The sequence below is a fragment of the Patagioenas fasciata genome, chromosome 2 (genome assembly GCF_037038585.1).
Source record: "Patagioenas fasciata isolate bPatFas1 chromosome 2, bPatFas1.hap1, whole genome shotgun sequence".
NCBI lineage: Eukaryota > Metazoa > Chordata > Aves > Columbiformes > Columbidae > Patagioenas > Patagioenas fasciata.
The window spans coordinates 120,105,566-120,123,169 of NC_092521.1; the positions used below are offsets into that span (position 1 = coordinate 120,105,566).

Sequence of the window (17,604 nt, forward strand, 5' to 3'; positions counted from 1 at the left end):
AAGACCCAGAACAACATACTGCAGATGTGAAAACAGAAAATACTTCCCAAGATATTGTAAGCTATCAGCAAACATCACTTCTTATAATGGAAGTTGAAATGTTAACACGGCGATCTCTGCTGGTATAATTGCATGTTGCCATAATATAATCTGACCTTATAAAAGTTACGCGATGAAATAGCTTTATAAAAAGTAAAATTTTTGTAGAGTCGAGTCCTCACCACAGGTAAAGGTGCAATTCAAATCATAAAAGTGTATGCCTTTTATCTTCATTTTCTTTAAAAAAAATTAAATCAAAAGAGCTCACAGTAGAGTCACTTCAAGCTCTTTGAATTTTACATCTCAAATAAAACATGAAGACTGTACAATCTGTTCATTACTTAAGGGCTGTGACATTTTGTGGCTAGGTTAAGAGTTCACTTGGTTGAAAAACAATGTTCAGCACTACTAACTCATGGTTTTATCATGAATCATTCTTTCTAAAAAGATCCATATGCTGGAATCGGAGCATTGCAGGACAAACTCAACTTACAGCTCTAAGATCACGAGGAAGAGTTCAGAAATATGAAAAAGCAGATATGTGTATTCTAGATAACAAAGGCAGTGACTTAAAAAATAAATTCAATTTCTGAAAGTTTGGGCTAACAATACAGATTTTTTAAAATACAATATCATTAGTTGATCCTCCCATGTCATTTCTTCATAGTTTCATATTTTCATTTTAGCACCAGTGTTCAGAGACAGCAAGGAACAAACGTGAAGTTAAAGTAGCAAAGAAATGCAAAGTTGTGTATTATAATCCTGCCTTTTGCCACAGTTTTTTAGATTTGTAAATTACAACTAACTTTGCCTACACTGTGCTTGATTTATATTTCCAACTTTGTAGGTTTTTCCATTTGCTTTTGCTAAACATTTCCATTAGCTTTGTTTAGGATTCTAGCGAAACATAAGGTATTTCCTTGTTATTTCCCACATCCCTGGCCCCTTAACAATTTTGCTGAAAGTACCAGTCAAGTTCACTTTGCTTCTCTGCTAAGGTTCTACAACCAACACAATACATTTTGTTTTAATCAATAAAACACTTTTTGCTATACAGGTTTTCAAAAAGTGGTTTTGTGTTTTCTATACTTCATTAAGTCTTGCAGTAAATTCACCTGCAGAATCAGTTTGAGTAGAAATTCAGCTTCAGAGACACAGCCTACTAACCAATAACTGTAATGAGAGGCCCATCTAGTGGTGACAACCATGATTCACACGCCACTGTTTTGAAGACAAATGCCCACTGTTAAGCTACGCAAGTCAGTGGGAAACTTCTGAGTCTTTGTTTTTTTAATTGCTGCTTTAATTTAAATACCAGCCTTCTATGTTGAGACTAAATAAATGGGTTTGTTTATTTCCTTCATCTGTGTCTGTTGTGAGAACATCTATGTCAATTCTTCCACGTGTGAAAGTTGCTCATGGCATCAAATCATTAATCTGAAGACACTAGCAAGAATGAAGCTGTTACTAACTAGGCTACAAAACAGGTTCGTTTACCTCACAATTCTCTCCTCAGAGAAATCTATAATACCTTTTCTTCTTAATATAAGAGACAAAAAAATCACCAGTGGAGAAATGACACTTGTACTTGGTATGTTTTACACCTCCATCACATTTAAGTTAAACAGATGTGTTTAACAGACCAAATTATAACATAACAAGGGTCTAAGATTGCCACAAACTAGCAGGGACAGGAGAGCAAAAACTTACATTATGGGAAGCTGACTGAGAGTGTGATACACATCTAGTGGTATTTGTTGCTATATTTCAAACATGTCAAGCAACTGAAGAGACATTCTTCCCCAGATATCATAGTAGAAGAACCTGCAAGAAATCCTCTTCCCTAATGAAGCTGTAGAGATTAGGCACAGGGAGAGGTTTCTGTAAGCACACCTTTAACTACAAACAGCTGAAGGAAGCTTAGTGGAGCTTTGTAACCAAACCAAAACATTAAAGAGTACTAGAGCATTTTTTTCTAACAGCTATACTTCCTAATTTCTGAAAAGCTCTGATAGGACTCTAGGTCAACCAATATTCAAGAGAAACATTTCAGGCAGTTTCTCTTTAAAGACAGGCATCCTAAAGACACTAAGCTCCCTTGTAAATTGGAGGACCAGATTCTACCCCAATACAACCTAAACCAAACTCTAGTATCACGAAAACTGAAAGTTTGGTGCGAACAAATCTCTGCCTCTTCAACCCCTGTAAGGATCTAAAGGGAACTGCAGAATTTTCAACAACTCAGAAATCTAACAGAACTGCTGGATTGAAACAGAATTCCCTTCCATACCTTTATGTATACCTTGCTGCCTACTTATGAACTGTTCCCCAGTTGTAGTAGCAGTCTCCCAGCCTCAAACCTCTACTCCAACCTGTTTTATGTATCTCCTGCAACCCTGCCTACCCCATCCCACACTGTGGAATGTGAGGACAAAAAAAGCATGCTTAAGCTCTTTCCCCACAGGGTTCTCTATAAAGGGGCAGCAGTAAGTCTCAGATACCTTCTTCACTGTTCAACCTTCCCTTTTCAGAGGACACTGAAACTTTTTTCAAAGGAATGAGCAGAGGTCACCACAGAGGCCAAAGGGAGATGTAGGATGGGAAATGGAAACCATGTGCTGGTTTTACATCCCCATTATCAAAATGGACTATGCAACCTTACAGCATCAGGAGACTAACAGAGCACTTGGCATCTCAATTAAAGCCACAGCTGTAGTGGCCTGCCAGATAGCACAGACTGTATCTACACATGGGTGGAAATCACACTGTGAATGAGCACATGAGAAATCTGAATGCCAAGAGGCAAGTATTTTATCTGAGGTAAGACCAAGCAGTAGCAAACTGATTATTTTTGGCAGTATCCATTAAATTGACATGCAACTGATTGGACGCAGTCCAACAAAAAAGAAATAGAGTGTTAACTAGAACCCAAGTAACAGTTCGTCTCCAGAAAGGACAGAAAACTCTCAAGAATGCGTTAGAGGACACCAGTACAAACTACTGTACACAAACTCAACCCTATTTTCTTTCGCTAGTGTTAACTGGTATGGCTGTGTAGAATGAGTTTCCTTACCACTGGAGGTAGAGAATTAAGAGCTCCATAAAAAAGAAAAAAAGCATAATATTCAGCATGAGAAATCTGAGCAAGGCTGAGCAACTTCATAGATCAAGTGCTCTGTGTCAGCTCCTGCAGCATTCTTTGCTTCCTCTGACAAACGATTATGTTTCTGGGGGACTGACATTCACCCTCCTCTCCGACACTCCCACAGCATGCTTTCCCTGTGTGCGTGCTTTCCTCCTTCTGTTCAACTGCCATTCTCCTCTGCCTGCTTCAGTAGCTCTGTAAACATGACCTCTGAAGTGCCTCTTTCACCTTCTCATTGTTTCAAAAATGCTTGAGTATAGCAATAAGACACACATTAGTCACAGCAGTAACAGAAGGCAATAAATACAAAAAACTCTCTCTGTGTTTTGTTATTCCACTTCTAGAGTGTGGTGTAGGGGTCAGATCATTAGCAAAGCAAGCTCACTGCTGCACGCTTACAGCACTGCTACCACTATGAATTAACCTCTGCCAAAAGTGAGAGACTGTTGGCAGATGCCTGGCAAGAGTTCCAGAGAAGCCTGTGGAAGGCAGAAAGTAAAAAAAGAAAATATTTCTTTATTTACAGACCAGATGGCTCCCAACTGCATCCCAAAATATCTGCCAAAGATACACACAGATAGTATGGCAGGCCAGACCAGGACAGGTATCTGTTTAGTAAAACTAACAATGCCTGGTAGACTTCCTTCCTGATTCACTCTGGCTAGTCTTGCAAGATGGAAATAAAACCACAATACTGTCATTCGTAAGCCTCAAGGAGAGAACACGGTATTAAAGATGATATTTAAAAAACCTGAAACAGATCCACTGAAAAAGCCTAGGGGCAAGCTTAAAAGCACATCCTTGACAAGAAATCTAATCAGACAGTCCAGGAAAGCCACACAGAAAGGATAATCAGGCCAGGAAATCTACAAAAACGAACATTCTTTCATTTCCCCAAAAGAACTTTCTCCAGTGTCCATTTTGCCCATTTCTCTGATGCTTTAACATACGCCCTAGTTGTCTGCCATCAGGTGTCTGAACATTCCTAGCTTTAGGTCTTAAACAGAAAATAGCTTCATCTTATGATATGAACATGTGTTACTTATTACATAATAAACAAGGAAGGCAGAGATTTGTGTTAACACTTATGCCACCTCAAAACAAGACGTCAGGTCATTCTTTCTCCACAGCAATAAACACACTAACACAAACTGGAACATGTGGAAGAAGAAAGGAAAAGGAAAGCAGTTTGACATGCTTGGACAGAAGTGCTACTAGAAAACAAGAAAAGTTTGCAGAACTTAACCAGAGTTCCCTCTGCTGTTCTTGCTACTTTGTGAAGATTTGCCCTCATTTTGACCATACTGGGTGTCAAAAAGTGTTTGGCTGGCTGAGTAGTTTCTGAGGTAAACATTACTTTCTGTCTCCCTAGCTTGCAAAGACATTTTCTTCATTACATCATTTGCGTCTGCCACAGATCATGACAAGGTATATGAGAGACATGTCTGGCATCAAGACTGAACTGGTCGTCAGACCATTACTCAGATCCCCATGGTAAACAAAAATGCATGTCAAAAATCCAGAGTTTATTCTGCAGCACTGCATGGTGGTACATAGGTATTTGTTTTCTTCCTGAACCATTCCAGACTCACGACTCCTGGCTTATGATCCCCTCAATACATCTGTTGCCGCAATTCCACTATAGTATATCAGGAAGCACACTATTCCCTCTTTTCAGACTCAGGAGACTCTGTATTGTCTTTCTGCTGTTAACAGGAATATGCCCATGACCTATACACGCACTAAAGATATTCATAGCGTAGATGCCTACTCACCCATGTAGGCTGACTGTTTTTCCCAAGGTGGTTGTGAAAAATTAGTAGGTGAAAAATCTCTTAAGTCAGTATGGATTTCCATTAACTGAATTTAAGCCCAGGGATAAGCTTGAGTTTAGGATAAGGCACTGTAGAATTATTGCAGACACAGAACTGAGGAATTGTCTACATATATTTGCCATTTTGACTCAAAAGACTTTCTGCCTTGCTAAAGTGATATCAGTCTGCTAACAGTTTAGGGACATTACTTGTGTAGATGACAACCATTCGCCAATATTGTTGGGCAAACTTCACTTCTGAAGAGAAAGAGCTGTCATGTAAAACAAACCTAAATGCTTCAGATTGGAACACAAAAACATTCGTAATTATGTCCTAAGTTCACATCTGGTTCAAGATGTGAGGAAACAGCTATTCTGCATTTAATATTCTTTGCATCATTTTAACTTCAGTTATGTATCAGATAAAAGGCACCATCATTTATAGAAAGATTATTTCCTCTAGACAACAGTACCATGTTGCTTTTCAAAATTCAAGTTCATCCTTAACTGTTCACAGTTTAAAAGCTAATAAGAATATGCAACAAGAAGCCTACCTTTTACACCACCAAATGGACCATAAGTCATATTACAAGCAGTTCTCTGAAGATGATGCTCATACATCAGTTTAATCTGATACTGGTTCCCATGTTCCACAGTTCCCAGAGTTCCTACAAAAAACAAAGGGTATACACTTAAGTCTTTGATCCATGCAACGTGAAAGAAGTAAAGGAGTAGCAGTTTAAACAATCTGAAAAAACCCTATAACTTACTCTAGTGACTCTGAGATACGAAGGTTCACACTGCTACTTTCTTTAAAAAAAAAAAAAAAAGGCAATCCAGAAAATTCCTAAAGGCCAGAACCAGAAATAAGGTCTCACTACACTAAATATGATATAAAGACAGCAAAAAGCTGAGATTTTACTACTTAAATGTATTTTTCAGCATGTTAGGCTCATCTCTAAGGTTAAAAAAAAGCAGGCTCAAAGGGGAATTCTTATGATTTACTAGTTACTCAGTGAATGTACTACACCCAACAGCCAGCCTCAGCTGTAATACTCTGTCTCAAATTATGCTGCAGCTAGTCATTAGTTGTAATTTGACAAAGCTGTGCTTAGAGCACATTTATCACTTGCCTTTACTCTCTCTGAAATTCAGTGCAGTGACCAACAATGCAAAGATAAGAGGCAAACATACAGTAACAAAAATAATTCCATCATCTACATCACATTCTCTGAAAAGGTCTGAATACATTTTAACTTCCTCACTCCTTCAGGGGATTAGAAGAAGTTCAAAAAGTTTGTTCTAAAGAAACTGAAGTTAAAGCTCCCCTTTCAATAATCAAAAGTCTTGCCTGCACTCCATAAAGAAAACAAAGTTCATCATGTAGAATAACACTTAACAACTAATATTAGCAATCAAAAAAAAAGACCTTTGAGAACAGTCACATCAGCAAGGAAAAAGGCATTTTGAGTGATATCTAAGCTAAATACTACCACAGCTTTAAGTATACAAAGATTATTCCAACACTTAAACATGCTATGAAATATTTGTAGCTTATGCTAACCTTTCAGGCAATTTCTCCAGCTAAAACCCAATATAGCTTTTAAGCAATTACCCCTAAAGCAGGCCCACATTAGGGAAAGGATTGGAACAGACATGACGAAAAAAGCCCTGGTTGGATAAATATCTCACTATGTAGCAACACCAGAGGAAAAACAAGCTAGAAAGCAGTCAGCCTGTGTATACTGACTGTAATACAATATCCAGGTCATACTTTAGTCAGCCCTTAAGGCTGCTTTCATTTGTCAAGGAGAAGGAGCATAGTCATTTTATTATGAGTAACAGATATGGCAAAATGTATAAAGCAAGTAAAGATCCCACTTTATGGAACAGTAACTTGCCATGGAAGGATTAAGAAATAATGATCATTATTTCTCAAAGTAGCTTTTCCAAAAGTACCTGTTCAGATGACAGAAATTACCACTACAGCATGAATGCTTACAATCTATTAAAGGACTGTAAAACTTTACTTTTATTACTACTTAAATGCTTAAGCTATGTAGACCAAACAGGAAACTGTTACTAGAAAAGATTTCTAGTCTGACTTATGTTGTACGCCTTTAATACAAATTTTAAAATAAATTGTTTTAATAAAAATAGTACTAGTAAGCTACAATCCTAAGACTTAAACACTACTATAGAGAAGGGAAAGTACGAAGACTGCAATACATCTCAAAGTATCAACCCTCAACAAAGACTAATTTTACAGGTGTCTTCAGATAAGATAACTAGAAGGCAAACAGAATCTGGAAAGAGAGCATGTGTTTGTAACTTACCGGCTTATAGCTGTCCCTGCACAGAGAAAATTAACAATGTAAAGTTGTCTACCAAATTTTGAAGATGGGGTACAAACAATAGATCTCTTAAATCTGTGCTTTTCTTCAAGCATGTATTAGAGAGAACTCAATGCACAGAATAGGTATTTTGTGACTTGCATCTTTACATACAGAGAGGACAGAGCACTTAATTTCCAAAGGCAGTAGAAGTAATAGGATTTAAGAAAACACATAGTAGGTTCACCTTCTTACTAATATTAACCTCCTGTCTTCTCTTGGGCTGCATCACCAATGTTCTGACTTTCTAAGAAATTATCTGGATTTTTTTTAGTTCAGAAATAATTGTAACTGCTCCATTTTTAAGGAGCTAAGTTGTCATTACGCAATCATTTGTTCATTAGCATGCTGAACAGTAACCCCCACTCCTAGAACTATAATGAGAACTAGTTGTTCACAAGCTCTACCGATCACAGATCATGATGCACCCCACAGCATCTCAAGCACTGAGCAGATTAGCAAATCTCTGTTAACCATTGGGAAATATCTAGACCTAATTACTAATATTTCCTCTTCATACATAAGTTTGAATGAGAGAATATGACTACAACTCTTCAGCAATTATGAGCAAACACTGTATATACCGAGTTTAGTATTAACCTAAGTCAAACTTTAGAATACACTTAAAATCACTGGAAAGCCTATATCTGTAAACTGACCTGAAACAGTATATACACACAGTTTTCGGCAATGCAACACAGCCAGATGAAGTCCTTCCGTACCACTGTAAAGAAGGTTTAAAAAGCATTGTGTTCAGATAAATTCCAAGTAAAATGTACACAGGATAAAAGTCAAGTAACATGCTGAAATTACTTTCGCATGTGGGCAGAATCCAAAGGTTTGGGTGTTAGATGCTAGCATAAAAACCTCAGAAGTACTAATCTTCCTAAATTCATACTGCAGCACTTGAGCTTAACTTCAAAGTTAAAATGAATCCTTTAAGAACAGATTTTCAGATTTACGTATGAAAAGCAAGTCAACTATTTTCCCAGTTTAGCCTGAAATTAATTTCAAACAAGGTGCTGTTAATCCTTTCAAAAACCAAATGGATATGAGAATCATTCCTCCAAAGAAGTACTATTCAGAAACCACATACTTTTTCTTTCATTCATTTTTGTACCAGCTGCATGGAACATAAAATAACTAAACTATAAGGCAGTAGTCATAAACACAGAATCCTATGTTCACATTTTTCTTCCTCCAAACCAAAGTAGTATTTCTTGCAGAGGAAGTTCTTGTGCTGTAGCTATAGAAAATGTTTTAGACCATTTCACAGGGTAAGGCATTAGAATTCCTCTGTAGGGTCACTGCATGAGTACTTGAATAAAAGAAGAACAGTTTCCAACTGATGTAGGCCTTTCAGCTTGTGGCCTTTGGTCTCAGAGCACAAGTCTTTCCTGTGGTTAGTACAGGTTTTTCTCTCCTTTTAAAAATAAAGGTCATGCTGCAGTATTACAAGTTAATTTCAAAATTAAAACGAAACCTTTAAGAACACATTTAATTTTTAAAATAAAATAAAGTTCTCCTAAGTAGATTCTCTTACAGACAACTAAATATAAGGCCTTTTTCTTAGAGTCACAGTATCTCTTTTCTACCTGGCCACTTATTTCCAACGAATTCATTGGAATTAAAGATCTTCAGTCACCTGTCAAACCCAAAACAACCGGCTGACATTACATCTTAGATCATAACAAGTTACTCAAGTTCTCCTAACACCTAAAAAACCCTTTCAATACAAGGTTTCTCCTGTTGTACATACTTTAAAAAAGAAAAATTATACAAGCATCTGGAAGATTCTCTTCCACATATACATTAAGTAAAAATTCTCTCATTTCAAGATAATTCAAGAAGCAGATCAAATGCATATTACAGTATTCATAGATGTGTTTAATAGTTGTCCACCTGGAAACTGAAAACTCACTCCCCAAAACCAAGAAAGAAAAACACATCTAAGCCTTAAATAAAGAGGTACATAGGCTGTTGTTGACTTACGAAACGAATTTTCCCACTTCCACCTGTAATATTGGTTCTCGTAACTGCACTTCCAAGAGCAAGTCCTCAGGTTGTACTCCATCTCCAGGTTTCACAGGATGTGGATTAAAGATTCGGAGATATCCCATATAACTGCCCACAATAATTTTATCTAAAAAAAAAAAAAAAAAAGAGAGACTACAGAATACAATAGCACAGGCGGAATTCAATTTGCTGCAGAAGTGCTTCAAAGAATGCCCTTAAAAAGACAGACTATTTAGATGATTCAATTAACGTTTATTATGCTCTGTCTTCTAGATGAACAATTAGCTTTCTTGCAAATCCACGAAAACCTGTCAGCAAAGTGTTCAATATGGCAATTATGGTGGTGGCACTGACCATTACTACCATTCCATCAATTTAGACTGATGTTCACACTTCTTAAAAAGTCCCATTCTGATAAAACTAGGCTTACTAGAGATAAGCCTGGGGGCAGCACACCAGTGTTTGAGGGACAGTGTACTAGCATGGTCCTTTGGTCTGTCATCTCAGAGGAGGTAGGGGATGGAGATTCATGTGCCAGCAAAGCCTCAAGGGTTATTAATGTGTTAGAAACTATGGAAGCACCTGAGAACAGTCACATAGGAGTTGGGACTTCTGCCACAAAAAAGTGGCTGGATCATTAGCCCAACTGAAGTGCATCTACACCAATGTACACAGCTTGGGCAACAAACAGAAGGAGTTGGAAGCCATTGTGCAGCCGAAAAACTATTATATAGTTGCAATCACAGAAACATGGTGGGACAACTCACACAACTGGAGTACTGCATTGGATGGCTATAAACCTTTCAGAGGGATAGGCAAGGGAGGGGAGGAGCTGGGGTAGCCCTGTGTGTTGCAGACTGCTTTGATTGTCTACAGCTTAATGATGGTGATGAAAGAATTGAGTGTTTATGGGTAAGAATCAGGATGAAGGCCAGCAGTTAGATGACATGGTGGGAGCCTATTATAGACCTCCCAATGAGGTTGAAGAGATAGATGAAATATTCTACAATCAGCTGAGAGAAGTTTCACAATTGATGGCCCTTGCTCTCACGGGAGACTTCAACTTACCAGATATCTGCTGGTAATACAATACAGCAGAAATAGTTGTCATAGCTTAGCCCCAGCCCCCCTCCCAAGCCAACAGCTAAAACCACATGCTGCTCACTCACGCCCATGGGATGGGGGCTAGAATCAGAAAACAAAAGCAAAACTCATGGGTTGGAATAGGAACAGTTTAAGAGAAAAGTGTAGAAAAACTAACAAACGGCAACAACAACAAAAGAACAACTTACAAAGCAATGGACACACAGCGCAACCACCAAATGGGCACCCTGCCACAGCAGCCCACCCCACTCTGAAGTACCCTGAACTGGACCTCATGCCCAAAATACAAAAGCACCAAACCACGTGGTCCACAGAGAACCAAGAGGGTACTCCAGCGGAGAGAGTAAGAGAGAGAGACTGCCCCACCAGCCCACCCCCTTTGTAACTGAGCATGACCTTACGTGGTATCAAATACCCCCTTTGGCCAGCTCTGGGTCAGCTGTCCTGGCAGGGTAGATATTAACCCTATCTCAGCTGATCCAGCACATTCCACCCCTTATTCTATACCATTTATGCCATGCTCAAGTCTTACACTTACCAACACATTTCAACTAATTACTGCCACCTTAAATACATATATACATACAGATATTTTTTCCCTTAGTTCATGGCATAATCTTATTCCTTTGAAATGTTCATTGAGTCCATGACTTTGGATTCAATTAGGATGGTCTTCAGGGGCAAAAGAGATGGAGTATCATATTGGAGTGTTCTTTTGTTGCATGCTGCATCTGGAAATTGTAGGTCATGCTCACAATTTGCAGGTCAAAGGTGTCAACCTTGAGGATGTGGCTGGATGCCAGTTCTTGGAGCCAGCTCTGGCTCCATCATTGCTTCACTTTGTTCAGTTTTGCTGAAGTTCATTCTTCATTAACCTAAAAGGTACTTACTGAATACTGTTAGTATGTTGCAAGGTATTATGCATCAATTACCATCATACAATTCACATCATGGGATTATTCTCAGCCAGAATCAAATCTCCCTGAGGTACACATTGGACTCCTCCATCCTTCAACATTACCCACTAACTGCTCCCAGGTCCCCGAGCAAAAGCAATCCAACAGAAGGGTTTGCATTTGCCCAAGGCAGGAGTCACCCAGACTGTTTTCTGCAACATGTTCTTCATTCACACCACAGGGACTTTATCCCCTTCTACAGTGTGTGGAAGCTTCAACTGGGCAGGGCCAGCTCAAGTGGTAGATCCCCTAGTGTTAACTAACCAGGTGATCTTTGCTAAATTTGAATCCCAATTTCTAAAAGTTCCAACAGTGATTGCTCTTAAAATAGTCTTTTAACAGCCCATTGTCCCATTCAGTTTTCCCAGAGGCTGGTGCATGGTGGGGGATGTGATATACCCACTCAATGCCATGCTCTTTGGCCTAAGTGACTATGAGGGTATTCCAGAAATGAGTCCCATTGTCTCGCTCAATTCTCTCTGGGGTGCCATGTCACCACAGGACTTGCTTTTCAAGGCCCAGGATAGTGTTTTGGGCAGTGGCACAGTGTATGTTTCCATCCATCCGGTGGCTGCTTCCACCATTGTAAGCACATAGCGCTTGCCATTACAGTTTGTGGGAGTGTAGCATAGTCAATTTGCCAGGCCTCCCCATATTTATACTTCAGCCATCACCCTCCATACCACACAGGCTTTAATCACTTGATTTGCTTGATTGTAGCACGTTTCATAACCATGAATAACCTGTGCAATAGTGTCCACAGTCAAGTACACCCCCCAATGAGAAGCCTACCTATAAGTTGCATCCCCTCCTTGATGACCTGAGGCATCAGAGGCCCACCGAGCTATAAATAATTAACCTTTGTGTTGCCAGTTCAAATCTACCTGAACCACTTTAACCATGGCAGCTTGATCCACCTGATGGTTGCTTTGATGTTCTTCAGTAGACCAACTTTTAGGCACATGAGCATCTATGTGCCACACTGTTATGGGCAGGTTCTCTAGCTGGGCAGCAACACCTCACCACAATTCAGCAGCCCAGATGGGTTTGCCTCTGCACTGCCATTTGCTCCTCTTCCATTGCTGTAACCATCCCCACAGGGCATTTGCCACCATCCATGATTCTGTATAGAGACAAAGCACCAGCCATTTTTCTTGTTCAGCAATGTCCAAAGCCAGCTGGATGGCTTTCATCTCCACAAACTGACCCAATTCACCTTGTCCTTCAGTGGCTTCTGTGACTCACTGAGAGGGGACTCCACACAGCAGCTTTCTACCTCCAGTGCTTTCCCACGATACGACAGGACCCATCAGTGAACAGGGCATATCGCTTCTCATTCTCTGATAGTTCATTATACGGTGGGGCCCCTTCAACACATGTCACTTCCTCTTCTGGCGATACTCCAAGATCCTTACCCTCTGACTAGTCTGTCATCACCTCTAAGATCTCTGGGCGGCCAAGGGTTCACCATTAGAGCCCGTTGCATGATCAATGCAACCCACTTACTCCACATAGCATAATTTGCATGATGAGTAGAGGAGACCTTCCTTTTGAACATTCAACCCAGCACCAGCAGTCGAGTGCCAGGATGAGCTGTGCTTCAGTACCAACCACTTCTGAAGCATCTCAAACCCCTTCCTATGCTGCCAATATCTCCTTTTCAGTTGAAGCGTAGCAGGCCTCGGATCCTCTGTATTCCCAACTCCAAAACCCCAGAGGTCGAACTCGAGTCTCCCTGGTCCTTTCTTTCCTTCCCCCCATTCCATCTTCCCCATAGACTGGGTGCAATTACTAATCAATTCCAAGAGACGGTGTCTGAGGTATGGAAATAACATCAATGTCATATAAAAATACCACCAGAGACATGCAGGACAAGAAATCACAATCTCATAAGTTGATATTACACAGGACAGCAATATGATAAACCTAATCCTTTTCCCAGATGTAATAAACAGCACCATAGGGACACATAGGGCATGTAGGAATTCAGATAACACAGCCGCATCAATGAACAAAGAAACATCGTGACCACTTAACTAATATAGTAAATACGTATTTTAACATGCTCGGGTCAGCTCTGTCATTATCCCAGCCCTTTGTTTTCTCCTGGTTGGCTCACAAAAAGGACTGTTGTAGTTTAGCCCCAGCCCCCTCGCAGCCGACAGCTAAAACCTCATGCCACTTGCTCACCCCTCCCTGACCCCCAGTGGGATGGGGAGAATCAGAAAACAAAGGCAAAACTCATGGGTTGGGATAAGAACAGTTTAAGGGAACAGCAAAGGAAAACAAACAGTAACAACATTGAAAGCGAGTAAAAAGCAATGGACACACAATGCAACTACCACATGGCCACCCTGCCACAGTGGCTGCCCCCCTCTGAAGCAGCAAGTGGACACCCCGGCTGCAATCCCACCAAAACCAGCCCCCTGCCCCAAACAGTGCCTCACACCCAAAATACAAAAGCACCAAACCACATGGTCCAGAGAGAACCAAGAGGGTCCCTGACTGCCCTGCTCCTGGCAGAGAGACTGCACCCCTGTCCCACCCACTTTGTGACTGAGTTTGACCTGATATAGTATCAAATACCCCCTTTGGCCAGTTCTGGGTCAGCTGTCCTGGCAGTGTAGAAACTATCCCTATCTCAACCGACCCAGCACAACCGTCTAGGAGGTTCCTGGAGTGCGTGGAAGGTAACTTCCCAACACAGCTGATTAGAGAGACAACTAGTGAAAGTGCCCCACTGGACCTGTTGTTTGTGAATAGAGGCAGACTTGTGCATGATACAGCTGTTGGAGGCCATCTTGGGCGTAGCAATCATGAGATGATAGTGTTTTCAATTCTTGGAGAAGTAAGGAGGCGAGTCAGCTGAACTGCAACCTTGGGACTTCCGGAGGGCAGAATTTGGCCTGCTTAGGACCCTGGCTGACAGAGTCCTTTGAGAGGCAACTCTGAAGGGCAAGTGAATCCAGGAAGGCCAGACATTCATCATGAAGGAAATCTTAAAGGTGCGTGAACAGGCCATCCCTACATGCTGAAATATGGGCCAACAGAGAAGAAGACTGGCTTGGCTGAACAGAGAGCTTTGGCTGGAACTCAAGAATAAAAGGAGAGTTTATGAAGGGGCAGGCAACTCAGGAGGACCACAAAGATGTGCAGTTATGCAGGGAGAAAATTACAAGGATCAAAGCCCAGCTAGAAAAGGATCTGGAGGTGCTCATTGACAGCCAGCAGAATAAGAGCCAGCAGTGTGTCCAGGTGGCCAAGAAGGCCAACAGCATGCTGGTGTGCATCAGCAATAGTGTGGCAAGAAGAACTAGGGAAGTAATCATTTCCCTGTACTCAGCACTGGTGAGGCTGCACCTTGAATCCTGTGTACAGTTTTGGACCATTTTCTACAAAAAAAGATATTGAGGCACTGAAGCAAGTTCAGAGAAGGGCAATGAAGCTGGTGAAAAGTCCAGAGAACAAGTCTTATGAGGAGCAACTGAGGGAGGTGGGACTAAACTAGCCTAGAGAAAAGGAGCGCTCAGGGGAGACTTATTGCTCTCTACAACTACCTGAAAGGACATTGTAGCATGGAGGGTGTTGGTCTCTTCTCCCAAGCAGCAAGTGACAGGGTTGTGCCTCAAGTTGTGCCAGGGGAGGTTTAGAATCATAGAATTGTTTTTGTTGGAAAAGACTGTTCAACTGTTAACCTAGTATTGCCAAGTCCACCTCTAAACCATGTCCCCAAGAACTCCATCTGCATATCTTTTAAAGACCTCCAGGGATGGTGACTCAACCACTTCCCTGGGCAGCCTGTTCCAATGCCTGACAGCCCTTTCAGTAAAGATGTTTTTCCTGATATCCAATCCAAATCTCCCCTAGTTTATCATAAAGATCCCAAATATTTATCAATGAAAAAAACCCATACACAAGAACTCTCCATGACAGTAAAGATCATAAACTGCTGTAAATATGTCCTCAGACACATCATTTCAGTTCCACACTTTATTTCCACAATATTAAAGACTACATAGAAAAGCAATGTTTACTCAAACAAAGTCATTTATTTCAAGGGCCTCTTATTTTTCAGTCAGAGAAGGTTGGTTGTTTTTCTAAATTCTTAGCTTATTAGCTCTCATCTTCCTTTTTTCTTCCCTTAAGTTTTTTCAACAACTTAAAATGTACATTTCCTCCTATAGCTAACTGAAAATGTTCTATTTTAAAGATATCTGCCATTGAGGGAATAAGACATGAAACAAACTGCTATTAAACACAGTAAAGAATTAAGATGTTTAGAAACTTACAAATATACAAAGACAAATAGCATTGAATTTATCATCTTAACCTTAAAGGGACACATTAAAGAGAGTTTAAACTAACTAGCCAACTAGCCTGGTTAACAAGCTTTCACGATGCATTGGTCAAAGAAACCTGCAGCTGTGTAACTTAAAAGTCTCAATCATGTAATTCTGAATTTACCTTGTCCACTGCCACTATTATCAACATCACCAACACACAGACAGCCTTGGTCAAATTCTTCCTTTTCTCCAAGTATAGTAGACCACCAGTCTCTAGCTTTAAATAACGACATTCTTCTTTACTGAAAATGAAACAAACCATTGTTAAAGTGTATACTAATACATTTACGACTGTTTATATAAACAACTTTTTCTTTGATAGCAACAACTTCTATTGAGTATAGTCTATCTCTTAGCTTCACATTGCTCTAGTGTGAGCTGAATACATGTTCATTTCAGGTGTCTTGGGCATCTGATTACGTAGTTCAAAAAACAGCCTTAGGAAACTCATCATTAGTTTACAAATTAGTTGTGATAAATACTGCCAGTTTTATGAACAAAAGGAAAAAAAACTGTAAACTGTTAAAAGCCTTCTGTAACAAGTATTAAGGCTGTAATATAAGTGTTCAAAGTCAGAGAACTGAGGTTTTCTGTTTTACTATGGAGTATCAGGAAAAACACATTCTGATGCAAGTCGTCTGCAAGAAAACTTATTTTTAGAAAAGTAAATTAAGACATTGAAACAGACAACATCAAAACCTCCACCAAGTAATCGCCTTGAAGATGCGCTAGTGACACAACTAAAGAACTCGGTCAGATAGGGCACAAATCAGCTTTTCTGCTCCCTACCTACTGTTATTTTAAGTAGAGGGGAGAGGGGGCGGGTGGAAGAGAGAAGAGACTAATCCTTTCATAGGCGGCTTGACAATAACACCGCCCTGGCTCAAAACTCACAGTTACATGCCTATGCTCTGCCATCGGTGGGATAAATCTGAACAAACTCAACCCCACCGCAGCAAAGGGCAGCCAGGCAGCGCCAGCCCCAACGGTTCTTTCCGGGAAGAATGAAAAATGATGGGCTCATCCCTTGCTTTGCTTCAGAGCAAACTCAGCCTGCAAACCCGTGCTTTTCCTCTTTAAAAGAAACCATGCGTGGCGAATAAAAACTTCCCCCCAACACCTTAGGCGGTTACCGTCTTACCGTCGTTATGCCAGCTAGGCAACCTGCTGCAACCGAGCGCGGGCTGGCCCCCTGCACACACCTCCCTCTCCCTGTGCAGCACCTCCACCTAAGCCCCGCACCTCAGGAGCTGCGCTCGGACGGACGCGCACACACACACACACACACACCCCGGAGCGGGAGAAGACAGACAGCAGACCGGTGGGGTTACCTGGGCGGGAGATGGCACCTCTCGGGCGCGGCACGGTGCGAGCTGCACAGGGGGCACACGGCAGCTCCCCACTCCCCGCAGGAGCTCTTCGCTCAGGCGCAGCCTGAGGCGATGCGAAAAGTGAGACACAGACCGGCAGCGCTACAGCCCCCTCCCCGTTGCCGCCGCCATCTCCAGCGCCCTCCTCACCCCGCGTTAAGCACCGGCCGCGCCCGGCCCAGAAGGGGCGGCCGCGCTTCGCGCCGACGCTGGGAAATGTAGTTTGGGAAGCGGCGCGACGACACGTTGGGCTCTCTCATTTCTTCCTGTGTGGGGGACCAATGAGAGTCATTCTTTCCTGTTCCCTGAGGAGAAAAAAAAATAAAACTTCTCGACTGGTGCTTTTTCTTTTCAAAGCCCTCACAGAAACCTCTCGCCCTTGAGGTCGCCCGCTGCCCCGCCCTCCTCCACCAGCCCGCCGCCTT

At 41.2% G+C, this 17,604-nt stretch overlaps 1 protein-coding gene across 5 annotated transcripts in view; it reads right to left on the bottom strand.

Annotated features, from left to right (window-relative positions):
- BBS9 (Bardet-Biedl syndrome 9) overlaps nucleotides 1-17,550 on the bottom strand; it is a 330,225-nt gene extending 312,675 nt beyond the window's left edge. For 2 of the 5 annotated variants that reach the window (XR_011737694.1, XM_071804831.1), the window contains exons 1-5: nucleotides 17,141-17,550; nucleotides 15,931-16,051; nucleotides 9,383-9,533; nucleotides 8,050-8,114; nucleotides 5,552-5,665 (exon numbers count right to left, since the gene is read on the bottom strand). Coding sequence is in view for 4 of the 5 variants with exons in the window: in XM_071804831.1 (XP_071660932.1) it covers nucleotides 5,552-5,665; nucleotides 8,050-8,114; nucleotides 9,383-9,533; nucleotides 15,931-16,042 (442 nt within the window). In the remaining variant the exon portion in view is untranslated. The remainder of the gene's footprint in view (nucleotides 1-5,551; nucleotides 5,666-8,049; nucleotides 8,115-9,382; nucleotides 9,534-15,930; nucleotides 16,052-17,140) is intronic. The other 3 variants (XM_065831490.2, XM_071804830.1, XM_065831489.2) reach the window with 2 other exon arrangements.
- Nucleotides 17,551-17,604: the final 54 nt, after the last annotated feature.